The 22,897-nt window shown below is 44.0% G+C and overlaps 1 protein-coding gene across 6 annotated transcripts in view; it reads left to right on the top strand.

Annotated features, from left to right (window-relative positions):
* Window positions 1-22,897, top strand: part of EVA1A (eva-1 homolog A, regulator of programmed cell death) — a 224,266-nt gene that overhangs the window by 189,095 nt on the left and 12,274 nt on the right. For all 6 annotated transcript variants that reach the window (XM_056344312.1, XM_056344309.1, XM_056344310.1 and 3 more), the window contains one exon: window positions 22,018-22,182. In XM_056344312.1, the coding sequence (XP_056200287.1) occupies window positions 22,018-22,182 (165 nt within the window). The remainder of the gene's footprint in view (window positions 1-22,017; window positions 22,183-22,897) is intronic.

The following is a 22,897-nucleotide window of genomic DNA, read 5'->3' as shown; positions in this document are numbered from 1 at the left end:
CTGGTCCTACCTCCTGCCCAAAGCTGGATGAGCTATGAGGGCAAATTGGGTTGCTCAGGAATTTACAGTAGGTAGCATGTAGGATGCTGGAAAATGGGACAGATGCTGAGAAGGTGTACATAGCTCCTGTGCCTCTTGCCACTTGCAGGTTGTAAAGGAAAGGAAACTGACATTTTACTCTTTGAATTGTCCCTTGCGTAGGGACAGTTTGGGCTTGTTCTTAAAGGGAATGAAAGTGTAGGCAGAGAGATGTCATCAAAGGGTCACTGAGGGCAAAGACAGGCCATGCTTGGGGGTTGCCTGGTTAATCTGTGTGTTGGTGCAAGCCTGGTCTACAACATACTTAGGAGCAGTTACAAGATACCGGTAGGAATTAGACATGGGCCTTTCTTTCTATGTGCATGCTGAAACCCTCAGCCTTTAGCTTTGACCTAATCTAGTTTAAAATTAGGTGTTTCTGTTTGAACCAAAATTAAAGAGTTTTGAGCTAAATCCGCTTACCATACAGTCATCCTTAGCTAATACCATATACATAGGCATGGATACAGCACAACTGATGCAAAGTGCCTTAAATTGTCTGTGTTGGTGATGCAGGTTCTGGGATGGGAAGAGAGAGAGGATTAAAATCTAGGGAAGGAGCATGTGTCTGTGTACTGGGAGAAAGCTGACTCTTGGACGACTAGCCCAAAGCAAAACAGAGGATTTAAGAAGTCATGTCTAATTTGGGGGTTTCCTTAGCGACAGCGGAGTGGGACAGCAAGAGGGACACCAGTTAGGGGAAACAGGAGAAGGAGGAGTGTTGGCTGCGTGAGCATGGGGGGAAGAGATGGGAGGGGACCAGACAATTTTGGCAGAAAAGAAAGGAGTCTGGTGGTGCCGAGATCACACAAAATACTACCTTCATGTGCAAATAAATGGTAATAGTGATGCAGGAGCTGAGAGTGTAGGAGTATATGCCATGTTTGGAAAAACATGCGGTTAAGTGTTCTTAGAAACGGAGTTGAGGATGCGTGCTTTAGGATGATGGGAAACTCATTATGCATACATTTAAATATCTTCTCCAGCACAGCCAGTGCTTTATAACGGTCATAGGTTCATTCATAGCGTTTAAAAGCCAGAAGGGACCATGGGATCATCCAACATGATCTAATATGTGTTATTAAGTCTTATCCAGTTTTATACTAAGCTCAGAACAATAAACACATCCCATCTTGGGGTGCAAGCCTGATTTGGAGAACCCATAAGAAGGATAAGTCACCCGTGGCAGTGACGGTAAAGATTAGTGAGCCTGACTGTTCAAGACTTGCACTGTCTCTCTAATTTGGGATGTGTCCAGCTAGTTGTTCATGCTATTACATCCTCTGCCAGGCTGAAGTGTTCACTGGAAGCTGGTAGTTTCTTTTGCTTAATACATCGAGGCAAGTCATCTTTCAGCGGCTCCATGTTGATACTCTAAACATCATGCGCTTTCCATTTTCCAGCATAAAGCATTTTTCCAGGTTTTAAATCACACCACAGCCTCATCTCTGCTGCTTCTTTAATCTTTTTTCAAGTTAAAACAAATGGACTGCCTGAATTACACATGATGTTCCAGTTTCACTCTCACTCATGCCACGTAGGAGAGGTAACATGCCCTGTTCCTAAAATACCCCCCCTTTTACATCTTCAAGTAACCTGCCACAGTCAGAGCATTGCACTGTGTATTCTTTATCCACTGTGACCTCTGTGTGTTTTTTTCCAGTGCTGCTGTTCCCAACATACAACAGCTCCTCCATCCTTTAGGTACAATTTGACTTGACTCTTGCCCTGCTGCTGTGCTGAGTGATGGTTTGCTGCCATAGTTATGTGGGCATGAACAGACTGAGGTCACCTACCCAAGCATGCTCTGTGGCTAACTGCCCCCAGCAGATTTTCCAGTTGGAGGATATGTTTTCTATCTGAACAATTCAAGATTTATTGCTTCCCTTGAGTTTCTTTTAGAACCATTTTTTTTCCATCAAATTGTTCGTCTAACTCTGTCTTTACATGCGACTTCCTACCCTGACGCAAAATCAAACTATGTAGTGTTTACATTTATTTAGAGGCGTTTTGTTCCCTGGTGGTTTTTCAGTTCATTAGCATTAACTTTGCATTTATTACAACATATATTCAGGGTCTGCTAATTTTCTAATATTGTAGTCCTTCAGACTGGCATAAGCTGTCTGATATTCTGTGGATGTGCTGGAACTATGCTTCTTCTACTGTGTGAGTTATTTTAGATGTGAAACTATGGCAGTGCAGGGCATGAAAAATGTTGGTAAAGCTTAGAATTGCAACAAGCAGAGAGTTTATGTGTGTGCTGATGTCAAAAGGAATGAATTAAAATGGTGAGTGATTACTCAGTGAAGCATATGTGTGACAAGAAATGCACATACAAACTCAGGAGGCATTTTTAGAAAATCCTAATTTGACCATTCAGGCAAATAATAATGGTTCTGTCTGAAGGAAATTTGCATGTACAGTAAATGTGATGTACAGAATCCTTTAAACTTGTATTTATTGTTATGGTTTGCCCTGCAAGGGAGAGTGGCATGTAAATGCTTCAAGCAAGTAATGATCATTTTGTTTCAAGCTCGTGCAGAAAAAATATGATCTTTGGAGAGCTTTGAAAAATATCATTAATCATCACTGCTTCCCCTGCAAGGAGGAATGGTTTTGAGATTAGGGCTTTGGAGGGGGACTTGGAGGATCTGGTTTGTGTTTCCCAGCTCTGTCACAAACATTCATACACCTTCAGGTTGTATTTCAAAATAGTTTGTCTAGGAGATCAGTAGAAGCAGAAATAACCACTTTTTCAAATGCAATAATTTTGTTAGGTACTAAGCCCTCTATAAACTCCTTTGCAGCTATGGGAGTTCTTGAAAAGTCTAAACGTGTGGCTGTCTGTACCAAACTCCTACCTATAAAACAGGAATAATCTCCTTCTTTGACCATTTAACTTTCATTTCCCCTTTCCTTTCTGTGTTGATGGTAAATATTTTGGAGCAGGGACACTCTTAAACTACATTTGTGTGGTTCCAGGGAGGACTTCAGCCTTGTTTTTGCCTTTGGGTATAGTTGTGTTATGAATCCTAATTTGAAGTCATTTAGCCTAAAAAGAGAAGTCTGGGAAGAGAGTAGGTTAGTAGTTTTTAGGTACATAAAAGGCTGTGGCAGAGATGGGGAGCATTGCCTGTTCTTAACCACCTTGCTGGAGAGGGTAAGAACATAAATTGTAGCAAAGGAAATTTGAGTTCTTTATTAAAAAAAAATAAATTACAGTGGTGAAAAGAGGGAAGTTCTGGAAGAGTCTGAATAGCAGTCGTGGGGTCTACATCATTGGGGGTCTATAGAAGCAAGCTAGGTTGGATCCTGCTACGGGACCAGGAGGGTGGACTAGCTGACCCTGCAAAGTCGTTTTCAGCCCTGTTAATCTGTGACACTCAACTGTATTTTGCAGTTACCTCAGGTTGGTCTAGTGACTTGCCTAAAACCACGTAGTATGTTGTCCATAGGGCTGGGATTTGCTGTGCTTCTTCTCTATTTGCCAGTAGATCTCTCTGCGGGCTTCTCTTCAGCAGTGCCAGAAGCTAACGCTGCTCTTTCACTTTGGGATGTTTTTTTCCTGAAGCACAATATCTACCTTGAAATATAAGTTTTCCGATTGTGAAGTCAGTTGTTTGGTTTTACACAGAACTTGAGGCAGGACAGGAGAAGATGTTTGGGTTTTGGTGACGCTACCCACATGCGATTTTTGGCTGTGTACGCAGAGTGTGGAGTGGAAAGCCTTACTTTCCAGCTGGCTTCACTCTACAACACAGGACTCCCAGCCAGATTTCTCAGGATGATTTAAATCAGCTCAGACTCTGGCTTGCTGTCTCTTGTGCAAATGGGAAGGTATGAGCATGTGCACTGGGAGTCTTCTTCTTACCAAAACTTCTTGAGTTAGGTGTTAATGAACGGTGATGAGAGGGCACTGCTCGGAGTGCAGGGGCTGCACCTGTGCTGGGAAATAAAACATGCTAAAGCCTCTCTGGTCTTGGGGGCGAGTGGCACAGCAGGACTTGCATCTAGCCAGATGTTTTTCCTTCAGGACAGGGCAGTCACACATATCCCAACTGCCTGAGGGCAATGATCCAGGCTATGGCCAGCCATGACTGTGGAGAGACGTGGGCCAAGTTTCTGTCAAGGACTATGTGAACATTTAAAGAGCAGAAATGATCATTTGCTAGTGCTTGGAACAACACCCTGGGCCTCCTTCATTTGCAAGGAGTAGTGTAGCTTGTGGACCTACAGCAGCAGTGCCAGCAGACCAAGGAGCTCAGTGCTTGGAGGACCATGCAGCTGAGCTCTGTGGGATGCTCTGGAGTTCCATCCTGGGGAATGGCATGTCACCCAGGTGAAGCCTCTCTACTGATGCAGCAGTTAGTGACTCACTAGAAATCTGGTGTTCAGACCTTCTAACCTCATGACAGAAGCTCCCTGTAGTGCTCCCGGGGGCTTTGACCAGCCAGCCAGCCAGCCACTCATTTTGGAGCACCCAGACAGGCTGGGTGCCAGCTCTAACCCTGTCCCCTCTTGGGTTGTGTTTGCTCTGAGAGATGATAGTGCTTGTGGTGTGAGCCCAGTGCACCCCTAAGGCCTGGTGGCTGGGCTGAACATGACCCTATACTTAGTGTACTGTGCTGCTTGGGAAACATTTTGGTTGGATTCAGTTTTGAGGAGAAATAGATGGTAATTGTCAGCTATGGACTAAGGCCATTTGAAGACTTTAAAAGGAAATGCCTTCTCCTTGACAAAGGATTGCTTTCATTCAATCAGATTTGATGGTAATCCTTGTATGGCACTGGAATATTTGAATCTAATACACAAATCAAATTTACTTTGGTTTTTATGGTCACTGGGTTATATCCTCTGTTACAGTTCTGTTGCAGACAGACACATAGGAGCAGTCTCTAAACAGTTTATTACGTTCAGCATTTGGCTTACAAGTGGGGGCTGATGGGGGTTGTGGAGCTGACAGCCCAGTAGCCTGGAGGAGATACTCTCTGGTTATCTGCAGAAGTGATGCAGGCTCAGCCCTTTAAGCTTCCTGCACACGTCACCTGGCTGTCATGAGCTTGTTTTGGAAGGACCACGTCTGAAAATCAGTCATGCCATCCCAGGGTTGAGGTATCATTCATTATGGCTTTGGCATGTAAACTCTGACAGCCAACAAGTCTTCCCATTAGTGTTGGTAACTATGACTTTTCCTACTGACTACTGGAACAAGCGTAGCACATTCATTTCACATAATTCATCACTCAGACATAATCTTTTGCTTTTTCTGCGTAATTTTTCGTTGATGTCTGTGTAGTGCTTGAATCCTAATCTGTTGATGCCTGTTACATGGCCAGCCAGGGATAAAGAGCAATCCCTGTGTCCAAACATTCCTCCCAAGATGCCAGGACATGGTCTGTCTCACGCTGGCCTGGCAGTCAGAAACAGCTAACGCCATTCAAATTCCACAGTGGTTACTTCCACACTATGAATGCAGAAGGGCACAACTGTTTTGAATTTTCTCTATATTTGTAAAAAGAAAATGATTCTTAATCAAATAATTATGAGTGCTTTGTTTGATTAAGGCCCACATTTATTGGCAGCATCTTTGCATCTCTTTGCTGCAATTCGTGTTAAAGCTTGAGCACAGGACAAAGTAGGCAGAAGGCGGCTGGGTTCAGGACTAGTTGCACAGCCAACTTTTAATCCCCCTCCTGACAGTCCATCTTTCATGGTGGCTTGTGTCCATCTGTGTGCATGTGCCAGCGCTAGCAGAAGGCAGTTGAAGACCTGCTATTGAACTCTATGACAAGGTGTCTCAGGGCAAGACTTCCATTAATAATTATTTCTAGGAGGGGTTTGTGCTTTCCAGAGTTGGAGCCGGACCTGGGAGCACAGCCATGGTAAGCTTGTCACCCCGGGAAGGGAAGTACCTGTATTTAGGTTGGGTGGAAGATTTCTGTCTCAAGAGAGCCGGAGTGCTGGCAAATCTGAGCTGTGTCTTAGGCTCAACATGCTCAGTGCTGATGTGGACTTATTTCTCTAAGACTGTTTATTCTGTTGTTTTTTCTGATAGTTCAGTCGGGGTCTTCCTAGCTGGAAAAACCCTCATAAATACCAACAGAAGAACAAGAAAAGAAATAAATACAAATCATGTCTGCAAGAGACGTTCTTCTTTAAACAGCTGGAGGTGTTGGTCTGAGGGAGCTCCATCAGGAAACAGACTTCCGATTTTAGTCAGTCACATTGAGAGGGAAAAGGAGTTTTAATATCAGACTATACCATCACATTTTTCCAGAAATGCAATCATGATTAATTGTGCACAAGTGTGGCTCTAAAGCCTTGCCTAGATGGGAATGGATGGGGGATGAGAGTTTCAACGTGGGAAGTTATCTTTTATCTCTGTAGTTGGTTCTAGCACAGCCATGACTGGAGAAAAGCACCAATGGGAAACAGGCTTTGGACAGCTCATTAAATCAAATGATTGATACAAGCATGGCTTAAGAATAAGTTCCACTGTAATTTTACAGAGTGGTTGTTAATGGTATTTAAGAGAGAATTCTTAGGAACCCAAGAACATGGGGGAGATTAGCTGTGCATCTATCATCTATTTTAGCTTTCTGTCACTTGCATCATTTAATTGAAATATGGAAAGATTAAAAGTCAAAGACTTCCCTTTGACATAAAAAGGAGCAACATTTATGGCTTGAATTTGGCCCAGGAGACTATTTTATTCTACCATCTCTCCCTTAAACCCTGCTGCTCTCTTTGATGGATGAGGTGCCCAGTATAATATCCTTTTACAATCACATGAGCCTGCTGGACTCTCTAAAAACAACTTTTTTTGTTCTTTGTGTTTAAAGGGAAAGGAGGAGCATTAGGGAAAGATATGGTAATATGTTTCCTTCCTGTTTTTGGGCAGTAGCAGCTCTATGCTGTGTTAATAAAGTAGTTTGGTAAGAATGTTCAACTGCTCTCTGTGCAGCTCCAACAAGTTGAGGGGATGTGTACTGCTCCATGAGGGCAGATGGTGGAGTACAGATGGTCTGTTGGAGGCAGGTACCACTGTATGAATCTGTTTTTTTTGTTACTGGCATAGCTTGAACATGCGTGCAGGGGCAGTTCAGGGAACGCCAGGCAAATTTTTTCAGCCATCATCTTTCCCCATGGAGCATTTCAGCACTCAGTATTTCTAAAGGGTTGTCCCTTTGTATAACTCATAGCTGATAATATCCCTGAGCTGAATACGTGTCACAGCCCTGTGTCTGGGTACTGTCCCACAGGGCTACCCCAGCTTCCTTTGCCACAGACAGGCAGCAGATCCAGCTCTTTTCTCAGCCTGACACATCTCTAGGTCATTGGGTCTCATGTCTGTTGTGCTGCTACAGACCTGTGATTTTGTGTCCCAGATGCTTTGAGCCCTGAGGAGCAGCGCTGGCCTCTCAGGCTAGGACAGCTGCTTAGTCTTCTGTGTTTGACCTCTGGGCTTAACCGAGTATGTCTGTACTGATGAATAAAATGATGCCAAAGCCCAGGAGCTCCTGACACTGGAAGTCAATGGACTGTCCTGCCAAGTTGCGGAAATGGTATTTGGTGTTGCATGGTCCTTACATGGCTTAGAAGTTAGCATGGGTCACACGCAATTCCCAGCAGGCATTTTAGATGGAGCCACCCTGTTTTGAATGCTAAGAGAGTTTAATGGCACAAAGGCTGTCAGACTGTACCAAATGAATGGTACCGTCACAGTAATTTCCTTGCATCGCAGCAACCACAGTTTACTTACTTACGTGTAAGAGTGGAGGCTAATGCTCCTTGTGTCTTTGTAACGGTTCCGAAGATGAGATGAACTTTATTTTATCTATCACAAAATCTTCACAGGTCTGAACAGAACTCCGGAACGACCACACACATTTCCCTTCCTGAGCTTCCTCATCACTTCAGGTGCCCTTTGCGTGAAGGTCAGGGTCTGCTGACAGGCTAGGGTCATCCCCTCTACATATGGGTTCCTTTCCAGATCACAACCTCCCTCTTCCTCTATGGCCAGGTGCTTGCTGCCTGCAGATAGCTGTGGATAGTGCATATTTAGTCTCTGACCTTTCAGAAGAAGGTAAACAAAACAAAACATCCAGATGACATCAGGCCCCCGCTGACGAAGAAGACTCGCCACCTCTGAAGATGATAAACAGAAATACAAAATCTGGGAGTAGACCTCATCTTTGTGCACAGCAAGCAGCACCAACCCCTTGATTACCTGCTTGGCCCGCAGGGAAGCAGGCAGGCTGGGTCTCGGGCACTGCGGCTGGGAGTCTGACCATTCATCTCGCCTCTGTCCTTTCAGTCCTGTGACAGTAGATTTACAGGATGGCACAAGCTGCGTGAGGACTGGTGCGAGACCCTGCTTTGCAGACTGCTGTGGTTCCCCTTGAAAGCGTCTAGGAAGCTGTTTCTGGGTGGTATATCAGAGTTACTGCTCATATGTTTCATTAGGTGCCCGAGTTTTAATAATGTCATAGCCATTTCACTCCTTTTATCAGCTGGCTATATGGAGACCAGCCTGATGGTAAGTTTTGATTTCCAGCTCTGTGAAACTTGGCTGCAAATCTGTACTTAGGTGCGTCCAGAGCTTTTATTGCTCTTGGGAAATAGGGCAGGCAGTTCTTAGCACCAACTGCTGTACAAGCACAAAGATGACATTTTGTCTGCATACTGTGTTTTTAATTAGTGTGCCTCTTTCACAATGTGCCTTACTTTGAACTCTGTCTTAGGCTTTCCATTACCTGGGATGTAATTGGAAGTGAATTATTTGCTCAAGGGTGAAGAAAATAGCTTTCATGCAAGACTTTTTTAAATACAGATTTTTCAGATGGGTTCTTTATTTTTCACAGAGAAAAGTCTGAAGCAACTCAAAGATGAAAAGCTCTGACTAAGCAGAATAGGGGGCCAGTTCTCACCCTCCGCCACAACAATAATCTTAACAGGATAGTAGAGGTGTAAACAAGGTGGCGATGTAACAGATTTCTACATTGGACTTGCTGAAGTTCCTGGTGAACTGGGAGAATGTTAGGAAGGAGTTTTACCTGAAAGTAAATGAGAGATTACTCTCCTGCCTTATTCCACTGAAACAGCTAGTGCTTTGATCTTTGTTCAGTTATTTGTTTGTACTCCCACTGTGCCTAGGAGTCATGGGCATGAATCACAGCCCTCTCCTGCCAGGCTGAGGTCAGTTTTAATACTTTAATATCTGATATATCTCCTATCAGTTGTCTGCATCTGGCAGTCAACAAGTTAACAACTCTTTTTCTCCTCTAACTGTTATGATCCCATGCAGTTATTAGAGTTAAGGTAATTAAGGTGGATTACTTCAGATTTTAAGTAATGTGGATGGTTATTGGAACAGCAATTAATAACATCTTGTCACTATAACCCAAGCAGGTTCCGAGGTAGATTTTATCCTGTGCAGTTGCATCAATAAGGATTCATTTTCCTTTGGAGGACTGGCCACCCTTATTTGTGAGCCGACTAAATCCTGTAGCATGTGTCTTTACAGAGATGGGCAGTCTCTCTGTTGGTGTGAACAGGGCTTATCCCAGGATGGGATAGAAATACTTTCAAGGACTGGGTTTATGAGTTTCTTTGTCGTTTACAGGGTCTTGTAAACCATCCCTGTCTATACCACCTCCTGGAAATTTGTTTGTTAAAGGTTTACTTGTTCAAAAGATGTTCACAGCCTCTTTGTGTTGGGTTAATCCTTTCATCTGATGATAAGATGTCAGGGTTGGTGGGCTCAAGATATCCAGTAGAGGGAACAAATACTGCAATGCAGAGCATTATATTCCACTTGAAAGAAGTGGCAACTTAAATTGAGTGCATGCCAGATAAAGGACCTGCACTGGATTCAAGTTACTAGCAGCAGAGGTATGCATTAAATATGCATTAAAGTCTTAAATATTTTTTTTCTAAGAGTCCCAGAAAAGAAGTCTGAAATTAGAGGTTCAACAGCGTGAAGTGAGTCCCTTGGCTGTGACTTAGCAAACTGCATTTCCTAGGAAATATGTAATGAAAAACACTTAAACACATGGCAGATTAAGATACGTCTCCATTTACACTTTTTAACTGATTGAATTCAGTCATTTTGAAAGGTGAGGCAGGAGAGATGGCAGTTCATGGGCCTTGCTACCCAAACTGGGGCGTGCTTGGCAAAGGCCACTAGAAAGGGAGTGATGCAGACCATCCCAGAACGACTGCCCTAGGGTGGCAAACTGCTCGATCAAGCATTATGAGTAGCTAGGATGTGTCAGAGACCTGCCAGTCTGTTGGAGAGGTCTCAAGGAAGTCCCAGGTAGTCCTGGAATAGTTGGTGGGTAGGATTTGGCTCAGGATCGTTTAGCTCTGTTAATTTCGGAATAAATGAGATGAGCCTTTTGCCCAGCAACGTCCTACAACTACGTACATGTGTGTGTATATATATATATATATATATATGTAACTTGCATACTTGCAAAGCCTTACTTGCACTAGTGCAGGTATTTAAATGACAATGATTAAACTGAGATGTTAGTCAGCCCATCTATATAATCGATGGGGGGATGAGTTAGGCACCTCCCAACCCAGTAAAGTGCCTTCAATTAGGTGGTGTGAATCCAGGTATAATTTGAGATAGGGATTAGGGATATTCATAGAAATGAATCTAATTACACGTGTGAAGAGTGGAACTAGTGTGTATGAAATACTGCCCTTGCTGAAAATTTCATGAAGCCTAATAGAAACAAACATTTAGCTCTAAGAACCTTGTGTTCTCTTAAAAAAAACACAACATTATTTGGTACTGGAAATTTGCCACAAGCATCCAGCACTGCGTATTCCCACAGTTGTTTCCCCATGCTCCCAGACTGTGCTGGTGGAAGTAGCTGCAGGGCAAGTTGTGTAAGAGCATAGGGTAGGTGCTCAGTAACATCCTCACTGGGCTAAACCAAACCCCTGGCATTGCTCCCCATGGTGTGTATCTGCTTTTATGTGGCGTCAGGAAAGTGGCTGTAATTTGCTATTCCCCAAAACTGGCAGTTACTCACAGTAGCAATTGTAGTAACACTTGAACTTGCAGTCCTTACTGCTCCCTCAGGATATGCATGGAAGCAAGATGATGCATGCTATGTGTTTTTCTACCAGAAAAAACCCCAACAAACCCCAAAAAACATAAACCATGCAAAAAACTTTTTACAGTCTACAAGCCAGATAATTTAAGGCTAACACTGTATGTTAGAGAGGTTCTGCCAGTTAAATGTACTTTGAAAAAACAATTACTCTCATAATTCAAAAACATCTATAGGGTTTTTCCTCAAACTTTCCACTGTGCTCAGGAAGTCTTGGCACCAAAGGAGCATGTCTCACAGGTTATGACCATGTGAATAGGATTTATATTGAAAACAGTTTTGCCACTTCGTTCATAGATCCGTGGATTTCAAGTTTGTTAGCGTAGCCTGGCTTCTTGTAGAAGCCAAGTCCTGAACAACAGGAGCCAATAATCCCTGCATCAAGTTCTGGATCTCAAACTAAATTATATTTTTATTCAGTAAATATTAATCTGCCTTCATCTGTATATAACTGAAGGGCATCTAACACTGTAGCTACCTTATACCATTCTGTTCACTCCTAGTCTTTATTCCAGTGCTATTGATAACCTTTCCATGTGCAAAGTTTCCAGTCTGGGCATCTCACGGGATCCTGGGAATTGGCACACTAACTCAACCATGTGTTCAGACAAAGTCACTGCCTTTAATGGCAGAGGTTACTGGCTGCTTTCTGATGACATTCCTCAGCTCGTGTCATCAAAGCACTGCTATCTTTTTGGAAAAAAATCTAGCTCCTTGTCTAGTTCTCTGCTGTTTGATTACTGAGAGGAAATGCTGATGAACTGATAAAGAACTAACACACACTGTCCGATAAGTAGCACTTAGATAAAAAGAAAATATTTTTTTTACAGAGCATAGTTTTACTGCTGTAATTACAAACATTTTTAATTAGACAAGGAGAGCAGATGGGAAGCATCTCCTGGCTGTGCCTGCCAGCAGACACTGAGGGATCATCCATGGGGAACATCCATGGATAGCCTGGTTTTTGTTTTTCTTTGAATTAAGATTTTTCTGGATCAATTTTCTGGTACCTTACAGGTTACCAGCAGTCTGTGGACTACAGGATGGGTGACATTGCTTCAGAGGTGGGCCTAGGAAATCCCCTAAATGTCTCACTTGGTCAATAGTCTCAGATGAGAAATTATATTCTTAACTCTTGGAATATAATGGTTGGATCATACCAGGCTAGTTCTTGGCTCAGGTGCTGAAGCATGAGGCTTCTTACACTTCATTCAAATATTTGGGCAGTGCAGTGTAACTGTTAATGTTCTTACTTTCCCTGGTGCCTTCCTTTCCTGCCTGGGCTCTTGCTTCCCTGCCATCCCTCTCCTGTCCCTGGTGAAGGTTGGCATGGCTTCCCATCAGCTCCAGAGTGTTTCAGGGCCTCTGGCCCTTTACTCCATCCTTTTCTCCTTACTTTATTATGGATAGCCTTGCCCTGGCTATCAGTTCAGTGTCTCACAGTGATACGTAATACTCAACCCAGCCACTGCCTTTGGGTACGTAATAGGAAAGACCTCCAAGGGCCTCGTTCCCTGACAGTGCTTGTATACCTTTCACTGAAATTTAAGGGAGCATCTTTTGCCCCGACTTTTACAGAACCAGTTGCTGTGACTCAGCTGATTCCTGGTAACTTGCAGGGCTGCAGCCTCTTGGGTATGTGTTGGCATCCTGAGCACAGAAACTCCTCCCTTGCTGGCGAGCAGTTCTCCGCATGAGCAATGCCCTGGCTCTGGATCAGCCACACTTGAATACACAATGCTTACTGCTCTGTCAGCATCCTCCTGGGAGCCACATATTGTGTCACATATTTTCCTGAAAAATAGATAAGCTGTACAAAAGACCTTCTGCCTAGCTCCATAGCCTAAATAAGTCAAGGACACAAGACAAGTTCTGTAATATAAAAGTAATTTAAAATGGTAAAGTCTTCCAGTGTTAAATGTCAGATTAAAATGACTGAACATGATGAGAAAAAATAGGAATTGTGTCAAAACCTGAAATTTAGCATTATTCTGCTTTGATCCAAAGTGGAGTGGAGATACTTCGAGCATTGTGTAAAATTACAGTCTGTAATAAAAGTCTTCTCTGAAGAGACCGATGAACTAGTATTCTCTATAATGCCTAAGAAATCCATACACAAGTAGGCTGGTTTGCAAAGTACCAATGCAACTATGTGATAGATGCTGTCCAAATAGGGGGAACAGGGAAAACTAGAAGAATGTGTCTGACTTAGTTATTAATCTTACTCTCCTTTTTGTGCCATCCTCTGTGTTGTGTCTTCCTCTTGACTGGCAGAGGTCCCAGGGCCCCAATTCAGACATCCTTGTGTGCTGCAAAAAAAGGAAACCCAAAACTGACTCTCAGGCTCCCCTGCCGTAGCCTTCCTAGCCTGGGAGACTGGCAGCTTCTCCCAGGTGCTGTCAGTTTGTGCTTAATAATAATAATTATTAGGACTTTTTTCTCCCCTGTTGCCTGCTGGAATAGAGGCTATGTAATTGAAAGGTCAGATTCTGATCATGCTCAGCATGTAAATAAAGGGAAAGTTGCTCCACTCAGCAGAGTTGAACTCACTCCATATGCGAGTTTCAAGTCAGATTTGTTCCTGTAGTGATCTTTCTGCTAGTAGTCACCATGCTTCTAGCACTAGCACCTGGAGGTGATGTTAATGGCTTAATCTAGACTCATCTCAGCTCCCCAAAATACATTTTTGCTGCTCAGGTGTATAAAGTTACTGTCATAGGCTGTGGACCTGGTGGAGATTAAATGCAGCCGGGTTGCCGGAGAGGTCCTACAGCTCTGGCTGGCAGAAGATCCCATGGAGGGGGATGTAGCTGAGCATGCTGGAATTTGGACAAGCCTCGGCTCGAGTCTCATCCTCCTGAAGATGTGTTATCTTGTGTAAACACAGAACTCTTCTGAATTTGGGAGCAGGCTGAAATCTACCAGATGAAAGTAACTCTTAGTATCTGCAGGTATCGCTTACAAGGCTTTCTTCCTTTTGATCCATTTTTCTTTCCAAATAGAACAAGTAGGGAGCAGTCTGGTGCATACGATGCTTTCCACTGTGCCCTTTGGAGACCAAAAGCCACATCAAGCAGGAGATTTATGAGTTGCTGGCAATAGATGCTTCATGTTCTGTTATTACATTTAAGATGATGAAAGAAGAACAACTAACTTTCATGGCTATGAAAGCAGGAGAAAAACTGCCTGTGGATAGATCAAGCACATGCATCATTGGATAGAAATTATGTTTGTAGCTTCAAATCCTGATCTGAAAAGTTCAAGATAGAAGAAAAATGTCTGAGTAAAAGATGTGAAGCAGTTCATAAGATTTCAACTCAGATACACTCAGGAGAATAAATCCAAAGGTAACATTATGATTCATTAACTATCCCTAATTAGCCTCCTAAATTTAAGGAGACAGATTCTCCCCTGGAGGCTTTCAAAGGCACCCACCTTTCACTGTTGACGATACAGGGAGCTTAGGAGCATAGCTTACTTAAGGAGGACTTCTTCATTAGTTACCTACAGGGCGTGCATGGGTTGAGTTCCCCAATTAGGTGAACTGGATCTTTTAATAAGATTGTTGCATTTCTGGATGGGCAGAAATAGGAGGAATCGGGGGGAAGTGTTCTGCAGCCCTGTGCAAGAGGGGAAGAGTCTGGGAGGGAGCAGTGCTTGTGCTGGGTTCTGCCTTGTGGAGTGTCACTTGGAGGTGGCACCGTTTCCTAAATCTCCTTCATCTCCTAAAGCCTCTCACATCACAGGGCCATATACCTGCAAGAGATTTCACTGGGAGGAATGGTGAGACTGAGCTAATTTGTGTTGCATGGGCTTTGTTTCTGGACTGGAATTGCTTCCTCTTCTGAGGTGACTTCTCTGATTGCAGCTGCATGAGAAAAGGATGAACATCTCCTTTTCTGGGCAGGACAAACAAGATAAATGGTTGTCTGTGTTATATTTATATTCTCATTGCACAACCTTTCTGTAGTTAGCTGCTGTCAGAAGATGCAGTAAAGGGCGAAGCATCTGGGCTGCCCCAGGAGCAGTCTTGGCAGAGTGGTCTGAAAGTCTGTATGAGTTGTGTCAGGCATCCCAGCTTGTACCGCTTCCCACCAGCCCAAAATCACCAGCAGAAGAGCTGGGTTTCTGCTTCGGGCAGTGTCTGAAGGGAGGGGCAGGGGAGGGGGGCCATGGTGCAGGCTGTGGGCTTGGGGGGTGGGGGTGGTGGTGTAGGTGGCTTTGGTTATGACAGGGCTATTTTCCCAGGCAGTCTTACTTGATTTCTGCATGGTGCTTGGAAGTGGACTTACTGTAATTGGTGTGAGTCACTTCCTTGTTATCGGTGGTTTGGAACCACCGCGCACGGAAAACACGCCTGCAGCAGGCTGAGTAACTCCCTCTTTCTTTGGGATTTTGCATTCGGTTTCAGGGTTGCAGCGTATATTGATGCTGGGTGAAAAGATTCTCTTTTTAAAATGACTGAAGGAGGTGGAAACCTGAGGTCTTGACTGCTTGTGTTTGTTAAGCTTCTGCTCTGGTTTATTTTTTGTGACTGAAGATTTTACATGGCAGCCTTTTGATCAAATCCCAGCTTTCAGAGTTATGTTCCGTTGCACAAAGTCCCTCCACATCTCCTGCCGTCTCCTGGGACACTTCATGCTTTCTGCATAAACTGTACTATACTTTTACTCTAAATATGATATGGGATGCCCAGAGGTACAATATGGCTTTGCAGCCCAGGCACAGAGTTGATGCCCAGTGCACTCAGCTTTTTACATAGGGATATCCAGATCCATCTAGCTGCTCATGGAGACTTCTGAGAGCTGTGGGATCTGATGGTCTCCTATCAAGTAATTATACCTATGTCTGACTAACAAGCTCCCCTGTCAGGTGAAGCGGGAATGCTCGCTGGCAGGTCAGGAACTGAAGGTAGGCTTTGGATGTCTGGCATGACACACGCCGTCACAAGAAGGAAAATCTCTTGCTATGTGGCACAAGGGGTTTTATTCATTTGAAAGGGGCACATCCAGCACTGAGCTAGGCAGTGCTCAGGCAGCTGGAAAGTTTCAACTTGCTCCTTGGCCATGTCCGAGACCCTTGGGGAAAAGCCAGGGTGGTAGGCTGTGCCTCAATTTACTTTTGTTAATCAAATTAGCATCTTCTACCCCCATGTCTCTAGCTGCACAGTGGTGTTACTGTTGTCACCAGGTGCAGTCTTCTTATGTATGGGATTTTTCCTTCTTGCTCTCTGATTATATTGTGATATTTTGTGGTTTGACACAGCCCAAATCCATTATTTTAATAGATATTGTTGACTGACTGCTTAGTGAATTTAGGTTTTACAGCACATAAAACACTTCTAATTCTGCAATCTGACAGCGCCGTATACCTTACATATGTGCTAAGAATTGCTTTCTTGTAACAATTCAGAAACGTGAATGATCCCATTTCTGGCAGGATGCTGTGCATTTTCAAGTCTCAAATGAAAATCCTTCAGAGCTACTACCTCTAAAAACCTGCAGTAGTTTATATTGGGTGTTTACTCACAGTAAGATTTTTTTAATTGTTATTTTAAAAATATGTTGAACATCAACAGTTTCTGGCCCCAACCTGCCCAGACAAAAGGCTTGGTTGTAATTTTCATTAGTGATGGAGTCATGTTTTGTTCAAATTGCACACTGCTTCAAGCATTCACAGGAAGATTTGCTGAAGGTCCTGCAGATTTGCTTTAATCATACTGAGCTTTCAGAGTAAACCTTGTGGGCTGGAAATGCACAAGCGAATATATAGCAGAGGACTGGAGAATGACAAACGTCCTGTCTGTATGTTTTTAAGATCAAGCTTTCATTGATCTCCCCTCCAGCTGACTGATCTGTATATACAGTGAAGGTGGAGGTCAAAGGATAATTGCTTCCTGGGAGTGGAAGTCTTTAAGCATGTTTAGGACTGAGCAAGCATCAGGAAACACCAAATGATCAAATTAGTAAAGAGAGGGGATGGTTTGAGAGCAAGGCTGAAATACAGGGAGCTTCCTCTCTTTGGCACAGACCCTCTTTGTGAGTTTGGACAAATCATTTTGATATTTAAACATTTTCAAACTCTGTCCCTGAGCCAATTCCCCATCTGTAAAATTCGGGGGCTATAGCAGTCAAATGTTCTGATCAGGAGAATAATGTATGTGCTTAAACTGAAACACTCAGCAGCATACTGCAAGAGAGTTCCTCAGAAAGAGCAAGAGTCCTCTGCAAAATAATCTCTTACGGCAATTGGCTGAACCTCAAGGGCTGGAGCGCTTAAAACTGGATAGATCAAAATAGTAGAAAACACAGCAAATTATATTGATGAAAGAGGTGAGGTATCGACTGGTCCTTTCCTTCTCTTAACACTGTAATTCAGAATTTTGCTGCTTGTAGGCACAGTAACTTTTTTCTGTTCATCAGCCCTCAGTTTTTTGGCCGCATAAGAGAGCGTGTGTGAAAGTCCCAGCAGAAGGAGTCTCCACCAAGTACAAATAAGGATACTGTCAGCAGCACCAGCATGTGCCTTTTCACACTGTCCTGCTGGTGGCTTGTACCCGAATCTGATGGGTCTGCTCTGCCAGTGAGAGCACACTCCAGCTTTGATTTTCCTTTGCCCCTCTTCCTGCAGCCGGGAAGCTGCCTGGCAGTGGTGGTGAGGTTTTGATGTGAGATTGATACCATTAATTAGGTGCAAATGGGTAATGCAGGTCTTGGATTGGGAACTGGTATAAATTATTGCTACCATGATGTCGATTCAGACAGATGAGCAGTGGGAGCTGGGACTGCTTTTTAAACTGATGCAGGGAGATGATATGAAGACATGAGAGCCTGTAATGGCAGAGGAATGAACCTGCTGATCCAAGAGCTCCCTTGCAGGTTTATAACCTAGAACTGCCTTCCGTAAGGTGCCTTTGTGGAGTAACACAGCGGTGGTGACACTTTGCCCTCCAGATCGAATCCTGGCTCATGGGGAGTCTGTGAGGGGACGCCCAAGCTAGACCCGGGGTGGGTGACAGAGCATGACTTGCCATCCAGAAAGGTACACCTCTGCCTGTGCCGCTCAGCTGACTAGCCCAAGTTAATTGGAGAATTGTATCATTTGGATAAATACCCACATCTCAGTGCTGACTGCTACACCCTGAGAGACTGAAGGTCCCCAGAGGTCCCCAGAACAGCTCAACTCCTCTCTTCCAGATGACCCCTGCTCATTTCTCATGTGCATTTCAAGGTGCAGGGCTCCTGACTATCAGGCCTGTTAACACTTTGGTTGAAGGACCTGTTTCTTCCCCTCTTGTCCATGTATATCGCTTCTTCTGCTGACTGAGTTGCTTTACCTTCTCCACTTGATTGAATGGAGCAGGCCAAGTGCCAACCCTTCCCTGCCAGGATGCCTGTGCTTAATGCTCAGATAAGACTAAAAACCCAGGTACTTTCTTCTGATGGTTTTAATCATAAATAACTTTTCTTGACACCTTGCTTCAGTTCATGCCATGCTTTGTGTCAGTTTCACTCCTCTCTGGAGAATTTAAGGAGGGTATTTCAAAGGAACCAGATGTTTAATCTTTCATGTGGAATTGGCTGCCACACAGAAGCTAACTGGAAATTGTGAGGTGTTTGCACTTGAGAAAGCCTTTCCATTTTACTGTCTTTCTAAATCAAGCTATCTAACCTGCGTGTTGGTTTAGTGTTGTATCAACTAGAAAAAGAACAGATTTGCTGCATGCTGTCACTCTATCTACTCTTCACCAAGATAGGCCTTTCCCGGAAAATTGTCCTTAAGATGTTTGTGGAGTCCACAGAGAAAAATGTCCCCTTGAAATGGAAGAGTCCCAGGTTCATGTGTTGTAGGCATCCTGTGTTGCACCAAGTTGCTTCCAGGGTTTTAAAGGGGTTTAGTGGCTGAAGACAAGCACCACTTTGAAAGTACAAATGTGCATGCTAATCACAGGCATTAAGCACATGCCTGCTTTTGGGAATCTCTTTACATACTCACCTTTGGTTTTAGGCACCAGATGCCTGCTCGGTAGTCATCTTTCTTCCTCAGCCATCCCAAAGGGATAGCAGCATCACCGTACCCCATTAAGGTGTTGTGACAGCAAATGGTCTCTATGAATGCTTCCCTCTGAATACTTCACCTCTGCTCTTCCTTGGGATGCTGTTGACCAGTCTGTGACTGATTTAGCAGCCTTTTGCTTTACCCTGACTCCTCTCTTGGTCTTGTAGGTAGCATTCATAGCAGTAGTGGCACAGATGCAAAGGTGGAAAAGCCATAGATCAGTTCCCTGGGTGTGCTTAGGGAAAGATGGTGTTTCTTTCCCCCACACTTGGCTCCAATGCTTAGGTGTCTGGTGGTGTCACCTTTTCAAAGAAAGATGCAGGTCCACCCAGCCTGTGTTGTGCCCTACAGATGGTTGTGAATACTGGGAGGTGAAAGGAGACGTTTATGAAGAAGAGTCACTCTGAAATATTGGACGAGTCAAAATCTGCTAAAAATTGTCTTGGTGTTCCGTTTGCTTCTTTTTCTCCACTGGATGCATATTAGCAGGTTATTGGGATGCAGTCTGGCTGAAAAGTGTGTAAGGGAAAACTGAGTTGTGTCTTTTAAATGCTTTTCAGGTCCTCAGCCTGAGATACAGCGAAAGGGGTGTTTATTTTTGGAGGGTGCTGAGCCCTATGCTCTCTGAATATCGGGTCCCTTTGGGTGCCTCAGATTTGGCACCCAGAACTGCAGTTCTCCTCGGCTGTGTGGTTTGCAGGATAATCTCTCTTCTACCCGCCTCCTTCCCAGACTTTCTGATATTTCCCTGGCACAGGTATCCGGCTTGCTTCTGTCTAGTTCCTAACAGGGGAAGGGTTTCTTTTGCTGCCTTCCTATCAGAGGACAGTTGCCAATTCAGGTTTCACTAGAAACTGCAGTGCCAGCTCTTTGATATTCAAAAGCGATGGGGTTTTATGTCTGTTTCCTGACCTAGCATGACTCTACTAATAATGCAAGAACTTCAGTGCTGATATCTTGGCAGCCTAATATAGGAGGTCAGTCAGTAAATATAGTTACAATTTTCTTTGCCTCAGCAAGACAGTAAGTTGAACACAATGTAAACAAGGTGGTTGGATTGCTTCCCCCACCACTAATATTTGTAGTTATGCAGGCAAATTTCATGGGCGTGATTAAATCTCATGCTCCAGCTTGGCAGCTGATTAGCTGTGGGGGCAGGCAGGAATTTCCTTTCTGTTCCAGAGTTGCACACTTTCCAAGTCCTCCTTCAAGCTTGTGCCGAGGATCTCGAAGTGTTTTGCATTTTTAATTACGCTTCTTTATGCCCCTGTGAAGAGTGGAGATGAGAGATAGACGGTTGGCAGTGGAGCAGTGGGGAAACTGAGGCTCTAGGAGGTGGCAGCCTGCTTGGGATGAGAGAAGTAGTTGCCGTTAGACTCAGAGAAAGAGCTGAGCATCCCAGAAATCTTATCCTGGGGTTTCTTTGGGTCTAGTGAACTTGTGCCTAGTTCTCAACAGCTCGTGTCTTTAACACTCTGAAGTCTTGGTTGTCTGCAGGGACAAAACGGTGCTTTTAATGTATATGTTAGTACACAGACACTGATGGGGAAAATACATCTTTCTCCTCTGGAAATTTTGATTTCTTTATTTTTGCCTTTCATCACTCTGTTCCTCTAATTTTTGAGCAGAACACCCTGTATATGTGTTTCTTCTCTCTGTATGGAAAAGCACTTTGCTCTGAAATAGCCTTAGGTGTTGGCGGTGGCTGAGGCAGAGAACTGGTTCAGCTCCATAAATGACATGCTGCTTTGTCCCTACAGGGCAAGTTAGTGAATTTACTGTGTGGGTTCACCTTCAGTGGGCGTGCACTGAGGTAGCTACACTGACTTTGATTTCTTTACCTGGATGTACAGCTGAAAAGCCAGCCTTGCAACATCAAGGAGGAGAAAATACTCTCCTTATTATGGCATGCTTTTGTCCAAGGAAGAAACCATAGATGTTTTGACAAAACTGTCACATGTTAACCTATCTTGCCTGTGTATTGCTAGCACTGTGGCTGACCAAATGTGGAGAGCGGTAGGAGTTGGCTGAGTCTCCACCTTCCTTCTCAGGATGGTGGGAATCGAGAACAGGCCTTCCCAGCTTACTTAAAACCTAAAGCCCCATGGGGAACAGTGTATTTTGGATCTGGGGAGTGGGGAGGGATTCTTACAGGTGAGGTTTCTTACTTCTGTGGGGGAGATTCAAGGTTTATGATTTCACGTGAAGAGCACCCTCCAGAAGCTGGCTTTGTGGGTCTGGAGTGGACAGAAACTTCTGATGTGCAGTTTTGAGCCAGCAACTTGATGGCTGGAGAGAGGCAGGGATTCAGGCATACCCTATAGCCCCCGCTGGTATGGGGCGTCCTGCCCAACCCACTAGCATGGTAGGAACCGAGGTGTCTGGCTGGAGTACTCTGAAGCTTAGGGCTGAGGTCAGAGCCTGGCTTACTAGGCATTTTAATTTCTAAGATGGGTGTCTAAATAAGATGTCTGAATCTGATCCTCAGTCTAGTCTCAAAGCTTAATTGTAAATAAACAATATCTTAATCACTTTATAGTTCCCAGCGTTCTCTCATTGAATGTCTCTGTGCTGGCATTTGGAGAGCATTCATCATAGCAGTAAATGAGTGTCTGTTTGGTCTGCACATGGTATAATTAAGTATCAGCTGAGCTGATCGCATATGATCACGTAGCATAATGTGATAATTCTCGTTCTGACCGGCTGAAATAACTCACTCTAACACTGTGCTCTTCTTACTCCTCTCTTTCAGTTCCCAAGAAGCTTCTGCATGAAACCCAGCCAAGACCAACGAATTACCAAGGATTTCAGAAGCCACATTTTCCACTGCGGCCAAGACTGTTTGAACCCAATGTTATAGGGGACGGCGTGTTCTTTACTAATGTCTCTCCTTCCAACATAGGGCGAGCTCTCCCAGGTAGCTATGACTGATGCGATGTTGTCCCAAACCTAACTGTGCTGTGGTAACTATTCCCTTCTCTCTCCCCTTATCTGGGCTTCTATATTGTTCTCAAACCCCATCTGTGTCACAGTCAGAAAGAGAAGCTTCAAGGCGTCACCAGTGATGGAACTAGTCACACTGGGTTTCTTGAAATAACAGTCATGGCCATGCATGTCAAAACTCATCACAGAAATACTTTGCAGTGGCAAAGAAAAGACTAGGGCAGAGATAGTAGATCTGCCTCACAGGAGACAAAGATGTTTTCAGCTCAGCTTTGAAATATGATGCTAAATGCATAAACTGCAAAGTCAAGAGATATGAATGAAGTAAAATCTTAGCTATCTACAGGAATAGGTGAGTAGGAGTAAGGGATGTTGTATGAATAAAGGAAAAGCCCAGGTGAGCATCTATGGGGCTAGGCAGTGTTTTTGCATTGTTTCCCAACGTACAGGAGTTGATACATGACATTACTTCTGAAATTCCTGGTCTGTGCTCCCAGAGATTCAGCTCTGGGTTAAGTATGGGCAGAGCTACCTTGTCTCTTTCTGCAGTCCTGGCAAAGTTAATCCACAACTTGGATAGTTAATCCACAGATAATTAAGAGTTGGAAATAACGGATTTGTCACTTTGGAGGCCTTACTGAAAAATTGTCAGGGAAAAGAATTTTGAGTTAGCCCAAAATAAATTTTGT

This window comes from Falco biarmicus, chromosome 6 (assembly GCF_023638135.1).
Source record: "Falco biarmicus isolate bFalBia1 chromosome 6, bFalBia1.pri, whole genome shotgun sequence".
Taxonomy (NCBI): domain Eukaryota; kingdom Metazoa; phylum Chordata; class Aves; order Falconiformes; family Falconidae; genus Falco; species Falco biarmicus.
This window is presented reverse-complemented; position numbering and strand designations above follow the sequence as displayed.